This window comes from Necator americanus, chromosome IV, assembly GCF_031761385.1.
Source record: "Necator americanus strain Aroian chromosome IV, whole genome shotgun sequence".
Lineage (NCBI taxonomy): Eukaryota > Metazoa > Nematoda > Chromadorea > Rhabditida > Ancylostomatidae > Necator > Necator americanus.
Window position 1 is genome coordinate 6,123,973 of NC_087374.1, and position 24,357 is coordinate 6,148,329.

The window sequence follows — 24,357 nt, forward strand, 5'->3', positions numbered from 1 at the left end:
TCAAAAAACGCTCGGCGACACGAAATTGAACTGTATTTTTATTTGTATTTTTGGGATTCGGACCATATTACTGGATAAACAGAGGTATAACAACAATGTCTACTGCGAGTAACAACACAATCATGACCATAAATTCGCGAGCTGAGCGTCGTAGACACCTTGAGAAGCAGTTTTCTCTCTCTCGAAGCACAATCGATCGATCGATCGATAATCGATAACCGAATTAGAAACGATAATTCCACACTAGACAAGAATATCAGCAGCACAACGGGGGCGAAAGTATCGAATCACTTGGTTTTGGGGGGAACCCGTGAGAATGTAGAGCACTGAGAAGTATGTATGTATGTATGTATGTATGCATGCATGCAGAATCCATGATTGAAGGAAGGACTCCTGGTTTGTCATCTCGAAAGACAATGACAATGTCAAGACGTTCACGTGACCGGTACAGGTACAGTGGACGTCCGAGATTTTCTCTTGCTTCTGTCACGTGAATGGTGCTAAATTCCGGGAACCGTTCACTTCGTTCTCAACTATACAATTCCAATCGTTCCGGGCTTGATCCGGTGGCGGCGGCACGAAACATTCGTACGGTGGTGGTGCTGAAAATTTATTGCATGGAACGTGTTGCAGAGAAAAAAAAAAGCTAATATTTTTAGGATTTTGTAAAATGTTTCGCTATTTCGTTTAAATACACAGAAAAGTGCTATACTCCGGCAGTTAGACGTTTTTCTTCCGTAAAATTACGGGAAATAGTGCAACTACAAGAACTACAAATGGATACAAATTAAAGTGACGCGAGTAATGTCCTTTTGGCTGGAGCATTCGATTTTTACATCTGCACATACTTTAATATTTAGTAGTTTTTTTTTGCCCCACACGAAACGAGAAACCACTAGGCGACTCTGGCACATGCGATCGGGTGGAGAAATAGAAAAATTACTGGCGCCGGCCGGATCAGTTCGGAGAGGAACGGGAGTGAAGGTGATCCAGGACGAATTTTTGGTAGAGTAGGTCAAACTCACATTTTTATATAACAGAACCTGGTTCGATAGAAATTTTTCAAGTTTTTTTTTGATTTTTTTAAAGATGAACTGGTAAAAATCATACAGGCGGATTATGTGGAATTGTTTGAACATCCAGAAATCCCATAATTTTAGGTCCCCTCAGAAAATGTCATTTTCCTCCGGAAAGCACTCAGCCAGCTCCGTTCTTCTCTGCTAATTAGGCGACTTCGTTACAAAATTTCTCCTCAACCCACTGAATTTTGTTTAAAGTTACATGGAAAAGATGATAAAACCGAAAAAAGAGGATTTTTTAATAGCTATCAGAATTCAAGAAGGGAATTTACTGTGTAACTTTACTATACTACCTTGACACTACCTTTACAGTAGACACAATTATTTAAATTACTCGAATTACCGCAATTACACGAATTCTTCCTCCGCTTTTTTCCCACAGAAATATTATTCATTTTTTTCTCATCATCGTTACACCCGATTCTATGGATTTAATTTTTCCTCATCCCATCACTTCTTCATTCTCCGGAACATTACGGTATTCACAAGGAACCCCTCCTCACGTGTCATCGCGTCCGAGGCTACAAACGAAAACTTTGCATGGATGGCGCTAATTAATTGTGGAATGGAAGAATTGTGGAGAAAAACGAAACCCCCCCCCCCCCCCCCCAGATCCCTAATTTCCCTTCGACGAACCAACATGTGAAGTAATGAAGATGCCATCGACTAACACGTTTCTCCAGAAGGAAAGAAAAAAATGACCTCATTAAAATCCTGGGGATGAACGCAAGTTTTGCTTCTCTAATTCGTTGCAAAACGAACTACACTATACAAAGGAAAGGGGTGGAGGGTTCGTGGAAATCTGCTGATTTTTCAGTTTTAGCTTCAAATCATTAAAAAAAATCAATTCAAAGGCGTTTAAATCAATTCGTGGGCTTCAAATCCTAGAATCTAAGGGAGAAGAGGAACCGTAAATGAACTGTGGGTTTACGCGAAGATGTTAGGTGGTCAATTTCTGGATTTTTTCGCTCCCACTCTGGAATACGATCCGATTTGTAAGCGATATCCCGATTCCCGCCCGCCTACGCAACTTTTCTACTGCTGCAATCGAAACTCGTGGTGCTACGGCGGCCGAATTGAATTCGGGTTTTCGGCTGAATTCCGTGAAAGCAATGATGCCTCATAGTCGGTAATCCAATAATCCACGACCGCAGCTTCGACTAAGACAGAAACGAGGCGAAACGACAAAAGCGGGGTTCGACTTCGCCGCGGATAGTTGCCCCACAGCAAGCACAGCACAGCACACAGCCGGCGGCAACACGAAAAACCGAAGCATCTCATTAGGAGGCTGCGCCGACCGCGCGCACAGATAGCGGCGCTGCCGACGAGTGAATTCCCCGTGGGATCCACGCTTTGATCCCCGGAACGAACTGCTAGCTCCATGTAACCTATGTGGCTAAGAGGACGAAGAATTCATTGAATTGACTCTATTTATTTTTTTTAATTTTATTTATTAACTTATTCATTTCTATGGTTTATTCTTATTTATTTATTAACTAAGTCATGGATAAAGACTAAAAATACAAAAAAGTAGTACAAAAATAATATAAGTACTGTGAGGATCACTTCGACACTCATTAACTCCTCTCATGATTGAATTTTTTTCAGCTAAAAAAGTCTTTCACTCATTCCGATATTCACGTACACCTAAGGTAAACTGAATTCTCGTAGGAAAAAATCAATCAATTTTCATCTCTTGGAAACTTCTCTTCTTTCTTAAGAAAAATTCCTGGAAGCGGTTGAGTCAAATACTTACGTAAAAACTAACCGCTTTGGAACGTTAGTCAGGATCCTGCCCGGAAGAGGTAGCAACATCCGCTTCTATGCTGTCTTACTATCTGGTGATCCAATTTCCATCCATATCATTCCCCCATCTACTTTCTTTTTTCTCCCTCTCTCTCTCTTTTCCACATTTATTTATCTACATATTTACTGTGTGGGGGAGATGTTGAGGATTACCTGTTCCTTATTTGTTTCTTGGGTGGAAAAAATTAGAAAATGAATACCTCGATGTTGAATTTTTGCAAAAAAAAACCAGTCCTTTTTGTAATTGCGTCCATTTTATCCTTTTCTTCCTGTTTTTCAATTTTGGTACGGTAACGAAATGTACAGAACGAAAAAGCCTCTACGTAAGCGGAAACACTGCAATCGCGATATTCTCTTGGATAAAAGGGTTCGAGAACTGGCAATTAAAGCGTTAGATTTGTGCTTTAAATTCAATTAAATTGTAGAAAAAAAATTCAACGTTTCCTACAGTTGATTGGAATTTTTTTTTTATTTATGACATTAGAAACGGTGGGGATCATCATCATCATCGAGATCATAAGAAATCCAGAAGTTTCGTTACGCTCCATGTGATTCCATGTGCAGGTAGGAAACGAAAAATTTCCCATTATAGTATGAAAAGATTTTTTTTTTTCTGAAGAGAAGGTTAGAAAATCATGGAATCTCTCTGAAAGTATTAACACGTGAAAATCCAGCAGACTGCATGGAAATTTAAACTGTAGATGTTTTTCTCGCAAAAACTTTTATATTAAAAAAAAAACTCTGGCGGAAGTTTTAATCCCCGTAGGTCGCTAAGTGCCGAAATATCTGGAAGAAATATCTGCTGCCCGTTTATTGCACTACTATGCGCTGCCCTACTTAATCCTAAAAGGAAACAGGGTGAAGGAAACATAGTGTCAGGGTCCCATGGGTGGTGTCCGTCATCTTAACGCAATGTCCTAAAGTGATTCGTGGAGGCCGTGGAGGATATAGAGCGGCGCAGAGCCGAAGCACTCAACTTGCAATGGTTGGCAATGAATTAAACATTGCCACTGAGAGAAGGCCGAGAATCGCATGCGAAACACAAAAGTGGTGGAATGGATCGAGTCCGAATCCCAATGCGCGATGCAAATCGTGGAAAATCCACGGAGAAATGTGTGTTGGGAACGGTTGAAGCCCTCTGGAAAAGTATGACTCTCACTAACCCTCATAAACCTTCGGCGGTATCGTGTCAACCGGTCGGTACATCGTCGCTGCCTGCACTGAGTGAGTGAGCACTGAAAAGGAGCATGTTTTGAGGGAAATCCAGTGCGAAAGTCGAGAGGAATGAAGACAATAAATGCAAAACTCTGGAATTTATCAGAATTACACCAAAACCTTTAGAATTTCTCGTCAATTAAAAAAATAATAATTTTGAGATTAAAAGGATGCAAAACATTGAGGACATTCCTCAGAAATAAACTCGAAGCTTTGAACTCAAATTATTCCCATTCTACGATTACAGCGCTACCGCAAACGAGTTCAGCGAAAACAATACAGAGTCAATTTTTTTTTTGCAAAAATCCAATGAGACGGTGAAAAAGTGAGAAGAACGGGAATTATGCAAAACCAAGGAATTCGTCAGGATTACGGCAAACCCTTGGAGAGACTCTTGCAGAAATTACAAAGAGATTTGATGAAATTGCATAAACCACAGAAAAAGAGAGAATTTTCTCGAAGCGCAGAATTTCCAGAGCAGTAAACCCTATTTGAAAGGAACTTCTGAGCAGAACAGACACGTTTCGACTGAACCGATAGAGTTCGGACTCTCGTTACAAAAAATTGAAAAATACATTGTGCTTAAAAAAATTGAAAACTTTGAAAATCACGATGTAAATGAAGAGAAAGGAATGGTTTCTACAATTTTTACCTTTAATCAATTTAATTAATTTTATTCTATTCTTTTATTTAATTGATTTTTACCTTTTTTTAATCCATAAATAGACGTTTGGCAATTTTTCCTTATCAGGAATGGAGAATAATTTCATAAAAACGAAGTTCATATTAGGTTGATTCACAACTAATGGCATTTTTTTTCGAAATTTCAACTCGTACGCAAAAAAAAGAGTTTAGCGTTATGTAGCACGTTATTTGAAAGCTAATTTTTCTTTTTCTACAAGAAAATATTTGTGGTTTTTATGCCGATTCAATTACAAGAAATTTCTCTTTTAGTTAATTTCCAAGCGATTTTAATTTTTGTTAATTTTTAGATCAATGCAAGAAAAAAATGGAAGGATGTACTCACTAGAATTATCCCTATACAACGGACATTTCCTCATCCGTTTACATAGCAACGAAGTGGCCGTGAGCGTAAGACCGATTGCCAACAATGAACAGATGATGATCACCGCCAAATACCTGAAAAATTCCTGGAATCAGTTGAAATTTTTCTTGATTGCATGGGAATTTTTTTTATCAATGGGAATTTTTCAAACAATTTTTTAAAATAATTTATATTTTTCGATTGATAATTGTATTTTTTAAATTTTTTTAATAAGGGTAAAATTTAATGATACAATAATTTAGATAGATTTTTAGTAATATGGATAGATAATGTGGATATGATTTTTTTTTAATAAAGAGGTCCCCCTCTTCAACTGTATCACAGTGTTGTTGTTTTTTTTCTTTCTTCCCCTTCCTGACTTTCTCATCATTCGGCCCTTTCGCCGAACTTCTGCCGATTGTTTCATGTCGAGCATAGTCTCGGATTCAGACACGAAACGACTCATTTAGAAGAGTTCCTCACAAAAAAAAACATTCACAATCATTAGATTCGTTCCCTATTCGGCCGAAAGTGCGCTCATCAGCGAAATTCATCGAAGTAACAATATTTTGTCGGGACGCTTCCGGAACAATCCGAATGAGAATGAGGTTTTTGTGTTCTGAGAGCAAAATTCAGCTGTTTTCACGGTAATCGCTTCGTGACAGAAACGAAATCACATCTACAGATTATTTCTCAGAATTTTTTTCTTTAAAAAATGTGTCGCAGATGTGACTGATGTCGTTTAATGCTTGAGGTGGAGAAGTCAGGTGAAACAGAATCGTCAGAGATGAAGATGACGTGAATCTAAACACAGTTTCATCCAGAAATAAGTAAGAAATTTCTCAAGAACGTTCGTTCATCAAAGTGGTAATGTCAAAATTTCTCTTTAAACCTAACCTTAATGTTTGAAATGGGGAACGGAATGGAGGAAAACGAGAGAAATGTGAGTAACGAGGTGTTTTACTTGATCTTTTTGTGTAGAAAATAATCTTCCCTTTTCATTTACTGAAAATGCTATAGGGATCCGTTTACAGCACCAGCTGACACCGAAGACAATATCCGGTAGAAATTCTGGGTGATATGGGAAATTTGCTGATTTTTCTTGACTCCTCGTTTAAATAATTCAGTGGATCATAAAAAAATCATACAAATAATCGTAAAAATATTCCACCATCAGAATCTCCAGGTGAAAACCTAGTTGTTTTTATGGTTTTTTTTTCAAAGTTATTTATTGCGCAAGTTTGTTCTAAATTTCACATGTATCATGAAGTTTAGCGGATCCAAAACGGTGATCGTGGTCACACCAGACAAAACAATTTCCCAGGCAGCCCACTGAATACTGAAACGGCCCAAATGTCCAGGATCACAATCCTCACTCTAGAAAATTCACCCTTGACTCTCCATATCAGCCGAAAAACTGTGAACGGTGGTTTAGAGCGGATTATTTGCGTTTTGATAGCAAAAATGAGTACATAAGGTATGAAAGATTTTATGAATAATAGAAAGGATCCATTTTTTGGAAATGCAAGCATTTAGTTTTAATACATTTACTAAGAATAGTTTGTGTATCGAAATTTACAGTTACCAGTCTTCCTTATATTTATGTTTATGTATTTATTTGTATATTTATTCAAATTTACATATATATATATATATAAATAACGACTAACATTTCCTTGAAACAAATTTCCTTAGAAATTAATATCTTTTTTTTTCAAATTTTTACGCATAAAGTCCTATGCCAGCACATTGTCTTCTCTCAGCGATAGATGTAAAATTACTTTTCGAATTCGAACCGAATTAGTATTCGAATATTTTGAACCACGTTTTCGTTCCCGTAACGTGTAACTTCTACTTGAAACATAGTTTCTTAGAGAATAATTTTTCAGTTTTTTTCCACTTTTCACGATTAAAATAGGATAACACACTGTACTTTTCCAACGATCGACATAGAATTAATTCTCGAGTAATTTTTCGGTTCCCGAAACTTGTGACTTTGTCGTGACTCAAGTAGCAGGTAGATCTGAGGCAACCGTACGTCCGAAACCCCATTAAACTAACAGCAACGGACAGCGCAAATGTTTTCACAATGTGTGTGGTGTGAATGTGAGCGGGGGGTTTTTTTTTCTCGGTGCCAACGAATACCACTCTCGTAAAATGTTATGGGCAAGTCGTTAGGTGGAAAAGGTGTAGTTTTGCACATGCAGCACGTGCACTGCGCTGCCTGACGCTGCGGACAACATCCACGAAAACCCTTAGCCGTCCATCCAAGCGCCAGCCGTCCCTCTCCCCTTTCCTCGAGGAGGCGACTTGCCACAACGCTGAATCTCCCAGTGGGTGTTTGATTGACGACTTGAAAATTTGTGACTCAAAAATAAAATGTTACGCGGCGGCGGCGGGCGGCGCAAGCAAATCGTCGTCGTCTCCAGAGAAATCCTCGATGGCATGCGAAATGCAATTCTGCATTCAACTTTTGCTTTTTTTTTTCTTTTTTCCTGGAATTTAGAGCGAAAAGATTCACTTTAGAGCTGGTGAATATAAAATCATCGTCATAAAATACTTAAAATATAAAAATAATATGGCATAATACAAGGAAATAATATAATAAAATTATAAAATATATAAAAATAATGAATAGTAAATAAAAATAATAAACATCATCCAGATAAAAAGTGCAATCAGCATAATGTAAATATAATAAAATGATAGTAAAGCAATTTAATATAGTACAAAACCATTGACAAAATTATTCACTAGTATTTACTTTAAGCTTGTTTTCGACCTTTTTTTGTTTATTGTTGTTTCTTTTATTTTTTTCCGTTTAAAATTATACCCTGGCTACTGTGTCCCTTTGTAAGCTACATGCGACCACACAAAAAAAGTACTGTACCACTTCTGCTTTTGAAGAAAGAAAGAAAAAAAAAGAAAAGGAAAAGAAGGGAAAGAAAAAAAGAAGAAGAAATTAAGAAAAAAATAACTAGTATTTTATGGTGATTGGGATTAGCTTACGACATCTACAAATGCCCAGAGGGCGGATAGAAGTGGTGGAACATTATGGTAGGTAGAGAAGCACTGAGAAATCCTCTAATTTCCCACAGCTGCCGTGAAATTTTCAATAAAATATATGCATTTTTTAAAACAATTTTTTAACATATATTCTCTATTTTTTCCCTCCTAAAAAATCCGAAATTTCTCATTTCTGCATATATTTTCTATTTTTCTCCCATGACATCAAACAGATCTCCACATTTTTGTTGAAATATGTACAACCACCGTGTCATATCAAATATTTATGTTTTAGGCAAAAAGAAACCCACAATCATAAAATATTTTTCAAGAAAAAAATATTAAGAGATTACATGCGCTCGGGGGAAAATAATCAAAAGCTCCCCCCGCATGTTGTTTCGATTTGAGAACGGTTAGCCCTCCTTTAGGAATGGAAATGAGGGCGATTTCGTTGGCATTCATGCATAGCATCACGAAGGGCACAGTGGTTTTTTTTTTCGTTATTCGGGGCAAGCAGATGCAGTCAAAATTATCGCACAAACGGTCCGTCGCATCCATTTGTTACGGGGAACATCATGAAACGGTTCTACAGTGATCGTGCACAGTGTCATGACATGAAAAATGCATAAATTCCATAATAAATTTTATCTATAAATTATCAATCATGGTCATTAAATTATAATTTTATCCATAAATTTTATCTCAATTTTCACAGATTTCTCACTACAAAACAGGCTATTGTCCCATAAAAAGTACTCAGATTCAGAGAAAAAGGAACGAACCTACAGTTCCAAACAAAATAAAAATAGAAAAAATAAATTAAATTGGAAATATAAAAGTGTAGTAAAAGCATAAAAATGTTCTTAAAAAATGTGATCTATTACCGTACTCCCAATTTCTTACAGCAGTATAGTAACTTCGCTGGAAAAACTAGGAAATCACTTTACGATATGGATAATTTGGAAGGAAACGCTTGGAAGGAAAAAGAAAGCAATTTTCAGCTCTTTCATATCCACCCCAAAAAAATTCTTACGCTTTTTTTTTCTCCTAAATAATTGCGAATTCTCTTGATAACTTTCATAATATGAGTTTTAGAACTTTTTCATGATGAGTGATATCGAGTTATAAACATTAAATTGTAATTGTTACCAATTACATCAAATTACTAATCAAATTATACTGTAACGTAAGTGTTAACGTTTAACGAATAATGTCTAGTAGTTGCAGGATATCTTCTGCATAATTTTTTCTCTTATTTCTAGATATTTTCTATATTTTTCTAATTTTTTATGAAATCAAATTAAAATAAAATCTGGATAATGATTATTTTACAGGTATCATATTACCACTATGTTTGTAAATATGTCCTGAGGCTTGTTTTAGAAAAATTATAGGAAGAGAGTGTTGTTGGAGACCAATTTAGTCGTAAACGTGCGTGAAAACCGTATTCCTAAACTTCCTTTACCGTAAATAGTGAATGCTTCACGGAAAAATTTAGGAATTAGTGTGGATGCATTGATTGCTCAGATCAAAAGCGGTCAGCATCAAAAACATGCACAAGTTACTTTGGTACATATGTGCATTGATTTTTTAGGAGCCATCCTTCTGCCGTCTACCTCAGGGTACAATTCTCACGATTGCCGGTGATATGTACCTGCACAGGTGTTCATAACCGATGCCGAATCCATTCATTCGAATGAATGCGATCTGTTTTTGATTGGAACAGGGCAGAGGAAGTCGGGAATGTAAATCAAGCAGAGAAAGAGCGCTCGGTTACTGAGATTGACCACAATCAGAGGAAGTACTTATGTTTATCTCAATGACCGCACCGCCGTAGAATCCCGTACGCGATTGAGGGCGATGTGAGACTGTTTGGCACAGGGAAAGCACATAGTAGCTTCGGTAATATGAACTACAGGGAGTTGAACATAATCGGTGGAAGCACTTATGTTTATCTCGACGACCGCTACGCGTTCGCGATTGCATCAGGATATCGAGCATAGAGTCAGGTGATGAAAGCTCATGAGTCTCGACGGTCACCTTAATCGAATCCAAAAAATATAAGCGGTTATACTGCCTAAGCGATAAGGTCCGTCCGACGAAACAACGCCATCAGGCGTCGATTTATCAAATTCCCGGACAATTGAAGTGTAACACGTTGTTATCGTGGGGTCCCATGCGCTCCGACGCGCAATTTCTCCACCGGCTGAGAACAAAAGACGGCAGAACAAACAAAACGTTGTTTTGGACACGATTTTCAATGAGATCGTGTTCGTTGAAGGTGTCGGAGCATAATAAAAAATAAGGTCGTAAAATCTGCTCTGGTCTTATAAGAATCGTACGAATTCGCAATAAAAAAACGTTTTTTTTTCTCTTCGTAAACGTAAAAAACTTTCTTTCGTTCTCTTTCTTCAAAATTCTTTTTTTTTCGGTTTGCGATAGACTGCTCCGTCAAGCTCCAGGATCTCGGACAGAAGTTAGTGGCGGTGGTGTAGGCTGGCCAATGTTTTTATTTTTTTATTGAACTCTAAGTAATTATTTTTATGTGATACCATATACATCACTACATCACATTATTTGTACTTCATTTATATTTTCTATATTTTTATGGAGCAATTTATTTGCAATGCAACAATTTTTAATCTAAGCAAGTAAGTATTGAACTTCAAAAAGAGGAAATACTCGATCGTTGGTTCCGAATTCTCGACTGCTTGTAGAGGTAGTGATATCCTCTAAAAACACATTCCAATCCTGGAAACACATCCGTCCTTTTAGCCGTATGTGATGTGAGAGGAAAAAAAGAACAAAATCGCTACATTCAATATGGAGGAGTGACGAGTGAAAAACACTCGTCACGAGTCTTCCACGCACGTGCAGCACCCGGGCAACCGACGACGACGACGACGACGACGATTTTCTTCTAATCGACGAATCGCGCATGAAACTTAAGTGCAACACGCTCCAATTATGATTAACAACAGTCGACGATGTTGTTGTTGTTGTTTTTTTCGTGCACTTCCGTGACAGCATCCAATTAAGTTACTCTGAACGGAAATTTCTTACATAATACACTCTTCTGCTGCGGACACATGCATGCATGCATGGAGCGCGCCATCGCCGCCAACCGGCGAACCGGCGATGGCGCGGGATGAAAAAGCGGGGCGAGTTTAATTAGAAGTGCCTCCTCCGGCCGCCGGAATCAACAAAGCGTCATTCACCCCGCCGTTCTTCTTCGAAATATCAACTACCACCGACCATCGAGCTTCATAATCCGACCATAATAGCAGAGCTTCTCCGGCGTCGACGATATTGTTTGATGTGCAGACACACATCCACAGCGAATTATTCGGAATTGAAATAATTCGGATTATAATTATATCCTTAACAATCCTCCTCTACTCACAAGAGATTGGATGCCTAGAATTTCACTTGGAAAAACAATCCCGTTAATAACATATATATATATATATATAATATAAAAAATACAAATATAAATATAAAGAAGTATGTAAATAAAGTATAGAAGTATTCATTGCTTGCAGTATTTACATTGCGCTTAGATTTTGATGCCTTAGATACTTACCTAGATAAATACAAGTATAATAAAGTAAATAATGAAATAAAATAAATAAAAGGAATAATTAAGTAAATAATTATGGGTATAATAAAGTATATAAGTATGTAAAATAATAATAATATATGACTAATAATAATAAACTGATATTTCTCAGACCACAGAGTTCAGGTGGTCGATTCAGGTGGATGTATTGACAAAATTCTTGTCTAAATTATTATTTTATTACTATCATTATTTATTATCCTAAAGAGTGTAAATATTTTGCCGAAAAAAAATCCTCCAACAGAATTTTTTCGATTATTTCTCGGAACAAAGAGTTCATACAGTCGATAAAAGTGCCTATATTGACAATAACGCACTGTTCAAATAAAGAACTAATCGCTAGGCACCGAGTTAAAAGCTCATTTTTTTTTCTCGAATGAATTAACCACGGGATGAAATGAGTGAAATAAGAAAAACTTAAATTCGTTTAATTTCGGGACTTTAATTAGGTTCGATCGTATTTTGATGTCCCCAAGTTGCCTCATAAAGCAGTTGGGGGGAATTAAATGTAAAGGAATACCTTTTTAAAGGTTGCTTACAGTATCCAGCTACGATTGCATTTTGATCTCCAATTTTCAATCAATTAAGCGTTTTATTTTGTGATGTTTTGTTAATAGTGAAATGGTAAGATAAATTGAACATTTTCCTTCTATAGTTGTGACTACCGTAAAAAAAACTTTTGAGTTTTGGGAGATGTTTTTCCTCACTTCCCATACATGTAGCCTAAAGTCGTAGCATAATTAAAATATCATTTTTTCATAAAACGTTAGAACATTCATTCTTTCATAAAACGTTAGAACATCATTTCTTCCATAAAACATTCCAATTTCAGAAAAAAAGAAAAAATTTCAGCGGGAAAATTCATCTTTTTCCTAAATTCAAACTCTTTTCAATTAAGAATATAATAGAGAGTAGAATATTTGAAGATAATAGAAGTTAGCTACGGCAAAGCAGATTTTCCGCAGTAAAGACTGGATTCTTCCTGAAGAAAATAGGAAATTTTGAAAGCTTTGGGTCATTCTCATCAAAAAAAAAATCATTGACAGAATAATTGTAAATGTTTTTTTCTTCCAGAATGCGAACCTAACGGGCAGTATGTAACATCGAAAAATAGCATATAGCTTGGATTGTAAACCATATTTTCCTCTTCATGAGGTTCACAGAGGAATTCTTTCTATTCTTTTTACCTTTAACATCTGTTGCCGAGTGATTGTCATCAGTGATTTTTCGCTGTGACAACAATGGTGAGTTTGACGTCAACCCCTTAGAGGTAAAAAATTACAGCAAATTGCACATTTGAAGGATTTAAATTTATTTTTAAACTTAAGTTTAAATCGTTTTAAATGTGTGAGTTTCAATTTCAAATTTCATTGAAAATTTAAAGGATTTTCGATCCATGATAACAATCATTTGATTGAAATTCGTACGTGCGCTCGATATGCACTTTTTTCTGTCTTATCCACAGCATAGTGGACTTTTTTTTTCCAAGAAAGCTGGGCATTCAGTGTTTCCTTTGTTCCCGGAAAAGTTTCACTTCGAACAAAGCACATTCTTTTCAGCGGGATATTTTGTTGAAGTACATTTGTTCTACTTTTTCAATAGGTATGAATATAATAAAATGACGCAAATAGAACTTTAACTGAGATTTAGAGATTTAGAGAATGTTTTCGGTTGTTGCCAGAGGAAAGAGTTCCACAAAACTAATCAATAAAGAAAACAATGTATTATATGACACCTGTCATCGTTAAATCATTCATGACGTACCCAAAGCTAATCACTGAACACCAGCACTGTTCTCTAAGGCTGAGTTTTTCGAGAAAAACAACAAAAAACAACAGGAAAAGACAAAAACAATAGAACAACCAGAAAACTGGAGAGCTCCGATATCTATTATTGATTGATTTAATAACACTGTATTATTATAATTACATATTATGTATATCACATTTTAATAATGATTGATTTTATTATATTGTTCTTTTCTACCTACGTATTATATTACATTTTATTATCGATTAATTTCATTATGTTGTATCACTATATCTAAGTATTACGCTACATTTTATTATTGATCGATTTTATTAAATTGTATTAATATATCAATATAACATATTTTATTATTTTTTTTTACTTTTTATTTGTTATTGTTAAAATTATTTTTTATTGTTTTTTTATTACTGATTCTTTATTATTGTTTATGCTTGTAAGCAGGAGTAAAAGTGGAATTGTGGCTGTCGTTAAAAAAACAAAATTTTCACAATAGAAGCCCTCCCCTTCCCCACCCAAATTCCCGGAAAATTTCGCACGCTCGACATTTGTTGCCAATTTGTCATCGGCTTCGGCTTCGGCTCAACAAGAAACAATCCACTTGACAATATTCATGAATTAATTTTGAAAATGACCTAGGTAGGAACGAGGATTTGGTGATTTTTTAGTGCAAATATCGTTCACTCGTTCGTTTGAAGGAGAAATTGACAATGAACTTAACAATCACCTCGTTTCCATGCATTTATTACCTGGTCAAGCCATTTTTCGATCAAGTGAAAGAAAGAAAAAGAAAAGAAAGAAGAAAGAGAAAGAGAGAAAGAAGTTCTCCCTGAATGTCGTCAAAATTGACGTTGTCTGATTCTTCGGAAGTCCCCAGAGCAAATCCAGGATTTAATCATATCTCTCCCTTTAGAATTTCTCAGCAAATCCTAAGCACGAAGTGCAGAGAATTGCAAAATGCAAAAAAAAAAACTACACTTTCCTAATTGGAAGGAAAAATGCTTGAAACGCATAGGGATTGGCTCATAGGTCATAGTAAATTTACAGATTAAGTCAGTCAAATTTTAGAATTTGGAGCTTTCTGAGAAATAAATCGACAGCTATAAGGAAAATAAGAGAATTTAGAGTAAATTTAAAAAATAATTAGTGTCTAATCGACAACAACAACTTTGAAATATACGGATCATTCAAGTTTTCAAAACTTTGATTTCTAAAAAAATAAGAAAGAGAAAATCTCGGAAGACCGACAACAAAACCTGATAATCGCTACCGATACCCCAAAACATGTATATTTTCTTCAGTAATATTTCACACCCATTTTCTTGATGATAGATGAACACTATTGATTATTAATATTTTATTATTGATTATTATGGTTCTTATTCTTCATAAAAACCTTGATATTCATCTGAATTATTCTTATTTCACGTTTTCAAAACTTTGATTTTATTTTTAAAAGACAAAAAAGGAGAAAATCGCGGAAGATCGACTACAAATCGTTACCGATACCTCAAAAATATGTATATTTTTTTTAGATTGATGATTCGCAGCCATTTTATTGATGACGGATGATTATTACAAATTATTATCGATCATTATTATTATTTTATTATTGATTACTATGATTTTTATTCTTAGTTACATTTTTAATATTACTCTAAATTACTCTTATTCTAATTCTTATTCTTATTTTAATATTTTTCTAAATTACTCTTATTATTACTCTTATTTTAATATTATTCTAAATTACTCTTATTCTAATTATTCTTTTTCTTATTTTAAAGTTATTCTAAATTACTCTCATTTTAATATCCTCAAAATATTCCATGTTCATTAGCCGTTTGGAACCCTGCAAAAAAAATTCTATTCTCGAAGATCATATTTTTTAGCCGATTGGAACCTATCAATGAACTTCAAGCACCTCGATAAAGTTGAGAAAACTTTTCCTCCGGTCCTATCCGAAAAAATGCCCGACAGCTGTAAAAATTCGTGTGTCGCGAGGAGATATGGGGCCGCGTTGCGCTTAATCCCGTGCAATGCATAAATGACATCCTGTGTTGCTGGCGGTGGTGGTGTTGGCCTCCTGTTCCAGTTTCCATCCAGCAACGTTTCCGTGACACCATAACAGAGCGGGAGCAATTACGAGATTATGTGGAAACGTTAGCCGGCCGGGAAGCGGGTGAGCGAAGAGCAAGAGCTTAGAAGATTGAAGACATATAGCATAATGAGACCTCGTGTGTTTAGCCATCATATCACGTGCCGCACGTGCATACGTACGTGCCGCGCTCTCCTATAATTAATTTTCGCTGTTTGTGACTTCAAATCCTGCCCGAGACGGGCTTTTTTCGGATGGGATCGTCGTTTTTTCCAGCGATTTCGCTCCCGCCTTCATCCGAGCCCCGATGGTGATTGAAAAACAAAATTAAAATTGTGGAAAATTACTTGCTGCTACTAACTTCATTAAATTACTGATCAATACGAGTAATGCACACAACACACGCAACCACGATTCTTTCAACACACACACTACCAGAGCAAACAAATCCGAAGAGCACCCTCCTCTCGCCTGCGATGCGACACAATGCGTTGCGCTTTCTCCCATCTAACCCATCCAGTTCCCAATTTCCGGAGACTCTTCGGAAACAGTAACACGGGACGGAAGTCAAATAATAAGTGCACAAAATTTATTTGCCACCGGTATTTCCGGAAGGTTCCCTGGCCACCACCGGCTGATGACATCGGATATCCGATTCATGGGGTGCTTTTGTTCACCAAAATTTTTTGAAAAATTTCTTGAGAACGAGAAGAATTTGTCATTGAAGGGGTGAAAGAGAATATCTAACATGGAGACAACACTGACAGTCGCTACTGTATATCATGGAATTTACAGTAACATGAGCTCATATACCCTCATATACCCTCACCCTCATGCCCTCCATTCTCTATGATTTCCACTTTGATAGGTTCTTTTAGATTTTTTTTGATAAATTTTCTAAACTAGATTTGATTCCTTCCCTTTCGGTTCCTTAGATTCCCTCATATTTTTCAAAGTGCTGAAGAGTCTAAAAAAGAACGAGGGTCAATCGAAGGATCAACTTTAGCAAAGCGAGTCACTAATGAGGTTTTTCTACAGAATTAGGAAATATAACAAATTGTATGGAACTATTCATTTAAAAATGTTATATTTAGTTATTATTCGCATTATATTATATTTTTTCCACCTCTTTTATGTTTATTATATAGAATTTTCATAATAATTTTCATTTCATTTGCTATATGTTTATTTATTTATATTCTTGCCTCATTTTATTTGTTGTTTTGCTTACAAAAGTGTCCATCCCGTTCCTCGTCCCCTTATTATCATAATTTATTTCAATTCAGAACAATTTTCATTCATATTTCATAATTTCAAAATAGTTCTAATTTTAATTCACAAATCCTGAATCACTTCTGAAAAGTACTGTAGGAAAGAGAGACTTCCTGTTCTCTTCTGTGCTACAAAAATGAGAATTTCTTGACGCAGGTTGAATTTACTTTTCGTCGTATTTTTGGAAGAATTTCGAATAAGGGCCTATTTAGAAAGATCTACTTACATCATCCATCTATGTCAGAAGAGGTAAATGTAAGAATTTGTGACTTTTCCAGCCTTTTTTTTTGTTAATTAATTCACCAAAACATTAAAAGAATATCTTTCTTAGCACTTAAGATGAGCTCATTTCCTTCGAAACCCATCGATGCCACCAATTAAGCTGCTGTATGGCAGCGTTCCCGTGTTCATGACCCATCTCTTTCCGGACGGGAGGACCTTCGCCTCATCACTTATTAAACGATGAGACGACGCTCGCTTTTGTTCGCCATCGCTGCACATTTCGGCCAATTTAATTGTTGCATTTGTTGAAGCGTTGAGCCTGAGTTGATGCGGGGACGTGAGAGCCATTCGTCCGTAATTTTCTGGCCATAGGGGTTTTTCGCCCGGTATTTCTGGCTGTAGCCTTCATCTTGAGGAATTGAGGTAACCTCAGAATGAACTTCCTTCACCGACAACTAACAGCTGGCTTAAAGAACCACCTTTGCACCTCAATCACCTCATTACACGCCTACGAAGTCTCAAAAATAGTACATCAATGTGCGTTGTTTTCGATTCGGCCTCCTTTTCACGAATAGAACCTCAATGACAGCTCTCAGAACTCTCATGTCTACCTCCGTCTCTTCCTCTGTCTCTTCCAGAAAGAAACCTCAAAAAGAAATATTTCAGAGGAGTTCCGACAGAGCAGCAAACCCTTCCCTTTGCCGCCATGGATTTGTTGTTGCTGTCTTTGCAGCCAGAGAGAAAAAAAATAGTACAAGTCAGGTAGGTTTGTTTGAAGAAAGCCAATGGTGGATTTGTTTACTGACCAGGTGAGGTCTGCTGGTGCCCGGCGAACAACAGGAAACGAATCAGGTTCGCCGGGCAATAATCCCGAAATATCCGTCGAATAACAAGGATAACGACGAGGACTAAGAGCGGAGATTTGTTGTAGGCTTAGGCGAGGTAGCTAGTTTTTGCTACACTAGTGAATTACTCATATTCGTGCCAATTAGACATGTTTTGAAAAATCCAGGCAGCGCTAATTGATACGGAGGACGACGCCGATGAACGCTGTTCGTTAGTAATAACCGCGAGCTACTGCTCTCCTCCCCCCGCCGGTCTCGGTTTCTGTTGGGTTCAAGTTTCGAGCCGCCCGGCGAAAGCAGCTTGTCCCCCTGAAATTTAATTGAGAATGTGCGACAATGGAAGTGCGATGTGTGTAGCGAACGAGATTTTTCGACGACGACGACGACGACGATCGACGTTGAGGCGAAAACTCACTCACTCGCCGCCGGCCGCACTCCTCTCACTCCCGTCCGTCCGTCCCTCGTCCCGTCCCGTCCCTTCCCGTCCTCCCTCTAGCCCGCAGCAGATCGATTTGAATCTCAGCTGATAGGGCAGTGTTACGAGTGAGTGGATTCGTTGCAGAGTCTCCGAGATTCTCAGGAACCCATCATATCCGGTATGATAGCTTCTATTTAATAGAGAAGCAACAAATAAATCGATATCATAAATAATACCACGGAAATGAAAGGAAAATGGCTTCGAAGCCGTGATTTTTCAAGATTTCTAAGAAGAAATTTCGGGGAACAAAGAGAAAAGCGTTTCAAGCTATGATTCTTAGAAAAATCCTTGAAATAAAGAGGAAATCGTGTCGCAAGCTATGCTTTTCTCTTCTTTTTGCTTTTTTTTCAAGCTGCGAGAACAAAAATCTGGGAAATAAAGATAGAAAATCGTGTGAAATGATGGATATTATGACGCGGAAGTAATATTTACATTCCAGAAAAAATTATCCAATTCTTTCCAAGATTTGAAAAGAGCTAGTAGAGGACGAATCAGCAATGTTCAACGAAAAATATCCGTTATATTGTATAGCGAAGCAGAAAAATAGAAAGAATTGCTCTTTTCGAAAAAAAAATCCAAAGAAAAAGCGGAAAATTTCTGTAAAATTCAAAGAAAAAAAAAGAGAAATAGTCTGAGTATGTTATCGAAAATGATAGAAATGTTTTGAATGAATGCGATGATTCGAACGAAGAAGAACTTATCCCCACATTTTTTTTCCTCTCCCATCACAAAATCATTCATTGTCAGTCAGTCTCGGAGTTACTTTCAAGTGCAAACCTATCCATGTTCAGGCGCGGAGAATGATAGCTGGAGGGGAATCCAGAAGAAGAAGAAGGAATCCCAGAATTCGATTAGTTCCTAATTGCGAAAAGTGTTGGAAAGTAGGTGGGAAAGCGTGAAAAGAATGTAGTGCAAGAAGATTTGCAACAAAGAAAGAGAAGAAAATTTTGACGAATTGGAGATTTTCAAGTAATTTTTTCCCAATTAAAAAACAATTTTTCCTTCTGACTCATTTGATTTTAATTATCCCTAAGGAATTACAGTTTCAACACAAGCTACAGTAAGCTCATCAACCAATTAGCTAAAACAACATATTCCCAATTGAATTTCATTCTCGCTAGTGTTTATTTTTAAATTAATTCTGCCTAATTATGCTCGAGCGGCATTCAAACATGAGACATCCGTCTGTGCAAAGCACTTTTGCCGCTGTCCCGCAGTCTAGGCAGCGCCAGCCTGGTTCTTAATTAATACACATGGCAGAGGAGTCGTTTGGGAAACGAGGACGTTGTTTTTTTTAAGAAAAAAAAAGAAAGAACGAAAGAAGAAGAACGCACGAAAACACAACGAAACACTAAGCGATGAGAATGCGAGAAAAACATCGAATTAACTCACTGTTTAATAAAATTATGGAACTCTTCGTCGGCGATTTCCTGTCGTTCCTTCTCAAAATCCGCTAAAGAACAACAAAAAACCCCGTGTTTCTCTCTGTAAATACCGCTAGTTGGAGGTAGTTTCGATGTGCAACAATAGATAAACGATGGGTCAGCCTTGAAATCGGGACAGGTTTTGTTGCGAACCGGTACACCTGAATATTCTCAAATTTTCGACACAAAAAGACAACCAGAGAAACCACGCAGAGAAAAAAAAAGGATAGCGACTGATCGAACCTCCACTGGACGGAATCGGGCAGATTAGAGCGAAAGTGGACCGAATGAGGTACATCCCTAGTGCGGAGATTGTGGTGATTCGTGATGCACGACACATGATTGTGTACGGCAGTGACGGGGTAGTGGTGGTGGATGAGGACGGACGGATGACGGACGGACGGACGGACGTACGGACGGGTTCCACAGGGCAGCGAGGAGGCGAGGCGAGGCGACCGCGGCGGACACAAAATACTGGCCTTTGCTGCAACGCTCCGCCCACCGGTGCCGCTAGACCTTACCGACGATGTCGCAACGCGAAGGCGATGACGTCGTCGGACGATGCGACATCGTTGTTCGGACGAGGTTGATGAATAAGAAACGCGTAAGAACTCGTCATTTTTTCGGTCCGATTCACTAGGATTTCTTCCTGGAGGGGGAAAACCTCAGACGGTCGATTTTAAATCCAAAGATTTCCTGTGCGGCTGAGAACAGTTGTTTCCGCCGACCGCACATCAATCATAACAGCCCCATTACAGTTAAGTTCGTCCGTTTGGTTCCCCACACACACCCGTCGCGGCTTTGATGAAACATTTCCCGAGAAGTGGCCGAGAAATTTAGGGATCGCTTAGCAGTAATAAGATTTTGTGCCAAAATCTCATTTTTTTCGTATCGGTTACGGTACCTGGGATCCCTTACAACCAAACTATCCTGTATTTTACGTCGAGAATGTCATAGCAAAGTTTTTCTTTAGGTTTCTTAGGCTTTCTTTTATTATTTTTTTTTGAAATTACTTTCAAATTTTATGACAGTTTTTATTATTTTTATTTATTTTCATCTTTTTTACTTTAGTCTTAAATGTACTCTGTTTTGTATAGTACTACTTTTTTGTCGTTTTTATTTACTTTTTATCATTATTTTTTTGTTCTCTCTTTTTATTTTTTTAAATTTTTAAATTCTTTTCTGTTCTTCTGTTTATGTACCACCTACTGCTACTTTTAGATTTTCAGGATTTTTTAGGTCCATTAGTTTTAAATTCAGTCTTTTTTGTATAATACCACCTACACGTAGGTTCTGCTTTCCTGAATTTGAATTTTTTCAAACTTAACAATATTTACACCCCGGCATCATTTCCCAGTTGACAATGATTTTGTTCCCCGTACTTTAAAATTATAATATTTTCCTGAGGTAGATTCGCGAAATAAACGCGTAGACATCATCAAAACACAATATCCGTATAATTTTAATGGTATTGGTGTGGGCGAAAAAATAAACAAACCACGAGAGAGCAGGAAATGAAAATAACAATGCGCTCCCAACCCCGTTGGTCGATAACACAATTTCAAAGAGGACGGAACGAATGAATGACTTCTGAGTTTGATCACCCACGTATGGGAATTTTCTCAGGTAAACATGAAGTTGAATGGGATTTCTGCCGTCGGACAACAAATCAGAAATCCCCACGTAACTCGTCGATCACAAATCGCCGGCCACAGCTCGGCTTCGGCTCGGCGGCACTGTCCCGGGGGCGATCGAGTCAGGAGAAGGACGAAATTGTGTGCACTGACACCAACGGCTGTTTATTTTCAATCACCTCTTGGGCCTAGCCTCATACAACTGGCAATTTCATGCCAATATCACTGTTCTCGATACGAATCCTGATGTTTGTTGACGTTTTGCTGCTGCTGCGGCGGCGGCGGCGGCAGCGGTGACGACGATTCATTCGAGAGTGGAACAACGCAGGACCACAGCTGCTCCAAAAACCCATTACGACCGATGGAAGCCACCACGAAATTGGAAATTCGGGATTCGTGGAAGTTTTCCTTCTTTTCCATTATATATAAACTAGTCCAACATTTTTTCAAAAAAAGGGGGAACTTTGTGGAGTTTTTTTTTCGTTCCGGTCCAAATAGAGACGTATTTTTTTTTCTTGACAATTTTTTTTCTTTTTTTTTCTCTTATAAAACAACTTCATAGTCAATGAAGCCGAAGCGAGGTGTGTAGCGAATTAATTTGTTTTTTCATTTAAAAAAAACACATAGGTATGCCGTAAAACAGAAACAGGAAGGAAGAGACCTCACTAGAATTTTGCCAAAATTTCATACAGTAATGTTGGCGATTTTTAGCAAATTCCATGGATGATTAACAGGTCCGGGCTTCTCTGCTACAGAAGTCGGGAAATATTTTAGCGAAATTTTTCTCCAAATCCAGAACGCTACAATAGAATTGCTCCACAAATTCAGTTCTAAACAATAGAATTTATCTTGAAAGGATTGTGAGGACGATGATATGCGTTCGAAATAAGCATGACAGTTTTTAACACATGTGACCTAGGTTTTTTTTTTCCACGAAAGCAAAAAAATTTCTGCGCAGGCGCCTAAATCACCATCTGAAACATATGTTCAGAGAACAATATCACTATCAAAATATGTAGGTTGACCACGACCGTATCCCTGCCAAAATTTCAAATAACCAATAACCAATAAGAAATAGTGAAATTCTCTCCAATGAAGATTACAATTTAATAAGGATCTAATGTGAGATATCCAGTGTTCCAAAGAAAAAAGTGAAGAAAATTCGTTTGTTTTCAAGGATCTTTATCCTCAAGTCAACTTCAAATGTAATTTGATCCACAGATCTTTCTAATACCAATATCTTATAAAATAATAAGGAACTAATGTGAGATATCCAGTGTTATCCTACGTATATTCTCTGCTGGATCGCCATCAGTACTTTAATCACTGGAGAATACTTTAAAGTCTTCGGCCTCCGCATTATTTATTCCGTAGAGTTGGTTAATCACCGGTGTCGATAACGAATAGGATGATTACTTGAGTAGAAACCACAGCCTAAAAGGACAAAGAAACGGTGGGAGGCAAAAAAAATTAAATAATTTCCAGACACGAAACCAGCTAAATTATCTTATTGATCGTTTGTTTAACTTTGTGGTTGACTTTTCCTGAAAAAAACAAACAAAACATGGTTCCGACTGGATCTTGCCACCAATCTTAGTCACTCGATAGAGTCATCGATGTTGAATTGTAACCATATTTTTCAATGACAGGCTAATATCAATATTGCAAACTTAAATTGAGTAGAAAGTTCAAAAAAAAACAATAATATGCATCAATACACATGTACACAAAAACATGGACAAAAACGCTTATCCTTTTTAAAATAATTTTTCACAAAGAAAGTTTTCAATAGAATTTGACATCGCAATAAATCAAATAAAATAAGGTCAGGGTTTAAAAGATATAAGAATAATTAAATATAAGAATAAATAATAAGAATAAATAGAATAAATAAGAAATCCAAATATTATAAATGAATTAATATATTCAACAAACGGTTGAAATATGATCTACAGTAAATATAAGATTTCTCCCCCCTCACCCGCTCACCCCTCCCAAAAAAAAGTAGACCCAAACAATACGTGTATTTCATCTGAAAGTTATTTCAGCTGAAATTATATTATTATTTAGATATTCAAATTTCATCTGAAAAAAAAGTTCTAATCAATGTTAAGAATAAGTACTAATAATATATGTTAAGAACCTAGGGTGTAAAAAAAGGGTACGAGCACTTTTTCTCTCACCAAACATTGTGAATGATAGAATTAACATAAATGAATGGTTGCGGAACGGCTTCAAAGGGCACAGGCTCTGAATGAGAATCGAAACATCTGCGAAAACGTTGGCGGGTGAAATAACAAATGTATGGGCTAAATGGAAAATTTCTGTTGAATATAAAGATATAAATAATATATGAATATATGAATATACAATACAATATAAGGAAATATAACATGTATAATACACAATAATATAAAGGTAATATAAAAAGGACAAAGCATAGTGTCCGGCGCTGATCAATCCGCTTGGGACCCGCCACCACGTTCACTTCAATTCAGGATCGTTTGAGGTTTACGAACGTGTAACTGGCCTATACAATGGCCCCGAATTAATATTTATTTATTATTATTTATTGTTTATTTTCATTACAATGACATTTTCTTATCATTACAATGACTTGCGGAGCTAGCCGATGTATCCGGTCACAGTTTTTATCATCCCAGACAAGTCTGGTACACCAATTTATCGACCCCAGAGGGATAAAAGGCTTGGTGAGCAGAAGAGAGGGTGGAATCGAACCTCCGATCGATCGTGCAAGAAGCGGATCCTTTAACCGCTACACTACGCCCACCCATGACATATACAATATACAATAATATAGTAATTTCTCATAATTTCCTGAATTTTTTT

At 36.9% G+C, this 24,357-nt stretch overlaps 2 protein-coding genes across 3 annotated transcripts; one reads left to right on the forward strand and one right to left on the reverse strand.

The window, feature by feature from the left end:
* Positions 1-486: 486 nt before the first annotated feature.
* On the reverse strand, positions 487-20,213 carry RB195_000488 (uncharacterized protein; the record flags this gene model as incomplete). 2 transcript variants are annotated; one of them, XM_064196867.1, is made up of 6 exons in its annotated part: positions 487-602; positions 4,049-4,120; positions 5,128-5,240; positions 19,842-19,902; positions 19,945-20,034; positions 20,117-20,171. In XM_064196867.1, the coding sequence occupies 6 exons, from the start codon at positions 20,169-20,171 to the stop codon at positions 487-489; spliced, it is 507 nt and encodes a 168-aa protein (XP_064052748.1). The 2 variants fall into 2 exon arrangements, with proteins under 2 accessions (XP_064052748.1, XP_064052747.1); XM_064196866.1 differs by having other exon boundaries at positions 19,842-20,034; positions 20,117-20,213.
* On the forward strand, positions 20,212-20,463 carry RB195_000489 (uncharacterized protein; the record flags this gene model as incomplete). Its single annotated transcript, XM_064196868.1, has 1 exon — positions 20,212-20,463. One exon carries the CDS (start codon positions 20,212-20,214, stop codon positions 20,461-20,463), a length of 252 nt encoding a protein of 83 aa, XP_064052749.1.
* Between the last annotated feature and the right edge of the window lie 3,894 nt (positions 20,464-24,357).